This window comes from Limulus polyphemus, unplaced genomic scaffold, assembly GCF_000517525.1.
Source record: "Limulus polyphemus unplaced genomic scaffold, Limulus_polyphemus-2.1.2 Scaffold2330, whole genome shotgun sequence".
Classification (NCBI taxonomy): domain Eukaryota; kingdom Metazoa; phylum Arthropoda; class Merostomata; order Xiphosura; family Limulidae; genus Limulus; species Limulus polyphemus.
Window position 1 is genome coordinate 11,254 of NW_013667940.1, and position 6,286 is coordinate 17,539.

General features: G+C 31.2%; 1 protein-coding gene across 1 annotated transcript in view; it reads left to right on the forward strand.

Moving 5' to 3' along the window:
* The first annotated feature begins 216 nt into the window (after positions 1 to 216).
* Positions 217 to 6,286, forward strand: part of LOC106466643 (structural maintenance of chromosomes protein 3-like) — a 102,054-nt gene continuing 95,984 nt past the window's right edge. Inside the window, exons 1-2 of the mRNA XM_013926933.2 lie at positions 217 to 426; positions 4,676 to 4,751. Coding sequence (XP_013782387.1) covers positions 412 to 426; positions 4,676 to 4,751 — 91 coding nt within the window. The 5' untranslated portion in view covers positions 217 to 411. The remainder of the gene's footprint in view (positions 427 to 4,675; positions 4,752 to 6,286) is intronic.

Consider the following 6,286-nt stretch of genomic DNA (forward strand, 5'->3'; position numbering starts at 1 on the left):
GCGCATTTGGTTAAGAATTGGACATTAAAAGTCTGTTATTTTATTGAATTTAATATTCGTAAAATCATATTAGTGCATGTCCTGATATTAAATTTATGATCAAGCTTAAAGAATATTAGTAGTTTTATTATGGAAAGTGTTCTTGTTTTATGCCATAAATACTGATAAAGGGAAATTTTGATAACATTTCAACAGCAGTTTTAACTTGTTGATATAAGCGGCTGAAATACGCAAGAAATTACCCGCCATTTTGTAGACAGGAGTAAACAATCAAGTGTTATGTTACACTTACAGTGTAACTTCAAGTTCAAAGCTAAAGTCTTATTAATATTAGTTAATTAGTCTTTAATTTGTTAGTCGACCTTCTACATTATTCATTTCATCTTTCTATGAAACGTAAAGCTTGACAACATGTATATTAAACAGGTAGTTTGAAATGTTTGGTTTTGTATCTTACGTTATATTCTTGCATATTTTTAGGCTTAACGTGTTTGATGTTATTGCTAATTCTGTAGCTACACTTGACAGTAATTAGTAACAAAACTATTATTATTATTAGAACAATACTGTAGTTTGTAGCGTGATTTGTGTAAATTGATAATGATGATTATATTAATAGTATTACGTACTGAAATATTTTTAGCACATACCTTATTAACATTTTATTAGTGTATTACTACTAATACTATTAGTACCGTTGTTAGGCTTAGGGAGTACTTCTATTACTACTACTAGTTATATCATTGGGCCAAATATCGGGCTGTGACTACAGCTAATCGAAAAGGGGCGATTTCTAAAGTGTTTGTATATAATTGTTTTAGTGTTAGCTCACTTGTTTTTTTAATAGGTTACTAGAGTGGGCACGTACGTTCTGGTTTGAGAGTTATTTATGTTGTTTCAACTTTTAAAGGGGTTAAAAGTTTCCCTATTAATTATATACAATTTACAAATCAGTCTTTCTTATGTAATTGAAAATTTTTTAGACTGATAAACCTAAAGAAACTAACCATTTGGTGAAATATATAATAAGTGAAAGCCAACATTGTTTCATCAAAAGGAAATATTGCTTTTCTAATCTTTTTTTTTTGTGTGTGCGAAGGTGTTATTTATTTTGTAGGTGAATAAAAGGGTATAGCTTTGGTGAATATAGATTTTGAAAAAAACATTTGTAAAGGTGTGACACAGAAGATTAGCTAACAAAATCACATCAGTTGGCATTGGGGACAGGATAGTTAATTGAATTATACTTGTAGTGTGTTTGTGTGGGAGGAAGCAGTGTTGCAGTTAACAGAGTCTAGTCTTATAGAACCCTTGTTACTAGTGAAGTACCTTGGGAGACAATGCAAAACATCTCTTAAAGTGTATAGCATAAGCACATTGTTAGAGTGTCTGGAAAAAAGCCGAGGCATGAAAATTTACCATGGCTATATATAATTGACATTCATATTGTTGTATTTGTTTGGAAGTAATCATTTATTGGCTGAAGCTGTGACGTGACTATTGCTGTAGAGTTCAGCTGTGTTAACTTCGGAAGAACTGTAACAAAATTTTTTTATGGTAATTGTTAGACCAATCAAATAGAAACACTGACACCTAATATTTGTTTTTGACACTTCTGGCTGTTTTTAAATTGGAGGGGTTTAGACCCCCTGGATCTGTGCATACTTGTACAACATTAAATAATAGTTTTTTGAAAAAAAAAATGGAAAGGATGGGGTTGGGCATTCAACCTCTCCCCTCATTCTGCAACTGTTTATACAATATTATATAATATAGTTATTAATTTCAGAAAACAAAATGTATGGGGTTCATCCCCATTCACTAGATCCATGCCTGCTGATGAAAATGGATGGGGGTCTGGGCCCCTCTCCCATATCTGTACATTCTTGCACAGCATTAAAGAATTTTGTTATGCAGTTATAACTTAAAGATGTAACACAGTGTAAAAAAACAATAACAGTACATTGACACTACTTAATACTGAAGTAGCCAACAATTTGATGGTGGGTGCTACCAGCCAGTTGCCTTCCTTGTAGTCAACAGTTCAAAATTAGTGATTACGGTAGAAAGCCGTAGTAGCTTTGCAATAACAAATAAAGGACAAGTAAATATTGTGGCAATCAAGCACAAGACACTCGATCTATGACATTTGTATAACCAATTGAAAGTTCTTGAATGTCCCCCATGTGATTTCTCGGCTTTTGTAAAGTGTTTATGTAGGAAAACTTTCCCTTTCATGGTAGAATCAAAGCAGAGAGCTAAGAGATAATGGAGCTTGAAATGTCATTTTTAGACTCAAATACAGCTTAGTTACTAAGTCTGATAAATTATAGTGGAATTATGTGGTACTGATATAGTAACTGATGATTTTTTATTATTTCAAAATGCATATATAAAACGTAAAAAAATTTTGTTTCATATCCTCCATGTGCAAAATTTTTAAAGGCTTAGCAACCTAAGCAAAAGACCCTGTAGTCAAATTTTCTGATCAAAAATTACAAACTGATCAACTTATCTAGAAAGAGACACCATATTTTGTGATGCTTTCAAAACCTGTGTATTGGAGGCACGTATTAAAACTTAGTGATGATACTTTCACATTTCTGCTCAACAGTCTTACAGTACCAGTTTTTGAAGTTTCTGTAAACAAATGAACAATATCACACAAAACCTTAACATACAAACACTGTGTTCTTAGATGGGGTTGTGAGGAATGGGAGATCCATTCCCAAAATACCTTTCTCTTTGCAATGTATAGTGCTGTATACACCCACCCCTCTGTTATATGTTAGGTGATGTTGTCTGTACTTCCCTACTTCTAATTTTGATTTTTTATTGTACCATTTCTGTGAATAGTGTATGATGTCACTAAGTTCAAACTATCTATCTTGACTTTGCAGTGATTGAGGTTTTAAATCAAACTCGAAGACAACCAGGCAATGAAATCACTCAGAAACTGTTGTTCCTCTTCAGCCCAACATCACTGAGTTGTACACAATGGTGTAATAAGTAGCTATGTCATGTAGTGATTTTTATTGTATTACAAGTTATAAATTGACCAGAAATTTAGATTTATATTTTAAAAGGTCTCATAGTTATCCTTCTGGGTTTGAAATATCTGAGTTTCAGGTGTGGTGACTTTGTGTTATTTAATTGTATTAATGCAACATCAGAAATGGCCTGGGAAGTGTTAAAGGTTCATTAAATAAACATCAGATAATCCAACACAGCTGTACCTATCATACACTGAGAGGGGAGGGAGTAAAAACCATCAAAAGAAAATCTTTATCCAAAACTGTCATGTGAGGTGTCTTTATTCCTCCTAAAGGTTACTGATTACAGAGAAATAATTTCAAATCATGTTCAAATGGAAAGTCAGTTTTTTCTGTGTCTGACTGGATATTTTTTGCAGTTCCTTCCAAAAAATTTACACATTATTATTTAAGGTGTCTGACAGTGCTGTTTGGAAGATAACGTACGTGTTGTTGTGAATCTGACTATGCAGCTCTTTCCAAGGATGTGCTCATTGTTCTGTATGTCAGATCATGCAGTTTGAGACCTTCAATTTTTAGTTGCAAGATCGTGTTGTAACAAGCTTTTCAAAACAGTGGATATACTAATTTAAATTTGTTTAACAATTGCAGATTTTATGTTTACATCATGATTGTATTTCAATCTGACTAGGAAATAAAGTATTTGTTACCAAAAGTTGCTCAATGGACATTTCAACAATGTTTTCTAAAGTCATGCATGATTTAGTGCTTAAGAGTTACTTCAGGTGGGAGTTCGAAACAAGATGGCAGCCTTGAATGACTTGCTTGTTGTGATAATTTTGTTTATTTGTATTTTGTTGAGAACTGTTTGAATAAAGAATAAAATATAAATTAAAACTAGTCTAATTTTTTGTATGTGTACCTATTAGTATAGTTTTATTCATAATGTAATGTAAGTACTGGTACAAGTAAACTGTTACTGTCATAAAGCTGTTAGCCTGATCTTGGACAGTGAAAGCAAATATTATTGGTATTTATAAAAAAAATGTAAAAGTATTATGCATCTTTCAGTTGGACAATGAATGTAAAAACAGGTAGAAGCACACCTGTATTTGTCTATTATATTCTGTCTTACCTAGTACTTTAAAATATTCCACTCAGTGATTTGGACATTTAGCGTTAATGATTCATAGGAACTTTTCTGAAATTGTAGTTCTAGTAATAAGCATAACTCATGATATCATCCTGTTCTCTACATTGACATAATATCCTAGTACTCTTTTGGCAAAGTTGTTGTTCTGTGTGACTGACCATGCTGATCCATCCAGTTGGGTGTTTTAATTAACTAGATCTATTAGGCTATTTTTACCAGTAAATAATGTTATAAAAGTCAGGAACAGTGATCAACATTAGCCATGAAAATTATATCAAATGTTCTGTTAGTTTATCAGTACCGCTTAGTTAAAGTGGTTGGACAGTTTTTGTTAAGTGGAATATAATGATTCACTTTGACATAAAGTTCCTTAACTTAAAAAAAGAGAAGAAAATAACTACTGAATGAATTAAAAAATGAAAATATTATTAGACTAAATACTTCATGTGATAAATGTAGCTATCTAATATTGTTTTCTTGTTTTTACATCTTTATGTGGTAATCAGCTTATTGTGTGTATATATTTTAGGTAGTTATTCAAGGATTTCGGAGTTACAGAGAGCAAACAACAGTTGATCCATTTAGCTCACGGCACAATGTCATAGGTAAATATAATCCTTTCAGAAGCTGCCAGTTGGTTTATATTAACTTTGAAAACTTAATTTGTTTGAAAATATTACATTTTCAATTATGAAATGTATCTGATTTTAGCCACTGCAAATTTTAGATGTTCATAGTTTTTTGATAAGTTTAAGTTATCATTAATTGCATATTTTACTTTTCATTGGGCAGATCATGACTGTGGTTTTTACACTTTAACCCTTTCGAGACGGGTCACGGGTGAAAAGCCATGTCATCTTGTTTGTTGACTCGCATTCATAATTTTATTGAACTACTATTTCATGAATTTATGTCAGTAAGTTTGGTATCAAACTGTAGATCATAATTCAAATTTTAGAACTATACATTACTCAATTTCTTAATTTGAAAGCAAATATAAAAAAAAACACAGATAAACATTGATTTTTGTGTGACATGTGGTAAGCTGAATGCAGCACTGGTTCAAATTAGATGTTTGTGAAGTGAAAATACTAAGTTTGTAGTTTCAAATGAATTAGAAACTCAAATTACTGATATTTACAAGCTAGAATATAAAATAAGAGCCTCTTATATTTTCAGTTTGTTAAGATATTGCTCATATAATAAATCAGACACAGTGGCACCCAGCCCACCTCTCTATTTTTGGAAATGCTTTCTTATATACACTTATATATATGACATGAATAACCAATCGGAAGCTCAGAATGTCCCCCTAGTGGCATTCTAAGCCATTTTAATGGACTTGGTGCCATTTCTTTATTTTGAACCAATATTTCAACGAGATAGGGTGTGTCTTTAGTGTGCTTGAAATATCATATTTTTTAGACTAAAATACATCTTAGTTACTAAGCTTTATAAATTATAGTTGAATTCTATGGTATTAATGTAGTAATTTATGATTTTTTAGTTATTCAAATGAAATATAAAACTTAAAAAAATTTTGTTTCATATCCTCCATGTACAAAATTTTTAAAGGCTTAGCAACCTACGTGAAGCAGCAATCGAGTACAAAGATCGTAACTAGAAGAGATAATTGTTTGCTTTACTTCTTTATTTACTGTTCTATGTTTTAGGAAAAATATGTTTAAGAACTTATTTCAAAATAGTAGTAATCTATATACATATGTAATGTATAATAATTGAAATGTGACTGTATTTTACAAAATACTAATCTACTTGGACACAGCCAACAGAAGTTACTTTGTACAGACCAAAGGTCAGTTTTATATTATTTGATACGTAACATTAGTGCACGTGAGCCGCATCATTTTAACTTCTGTACTGTTAGCCAGTCATGGATGAAAGTTCAATATAATAGATATATAATGTTATGAGATTTAAGCTATTTAGTCTATGTTTTTGTGTTATAATTCGTGTTCATTCTAGAATGAAAGAGGCATAATTCATATTTATTTCCTAATTTTTTATGATGGTTGGAAGATTGGTCAAATCTACCAAACCCGTACAGAGATTGATTACTGAAAATACAGACAAATATAAGTTTTCTAGAATGTTTGATAACTATCTCGACATTATAAAG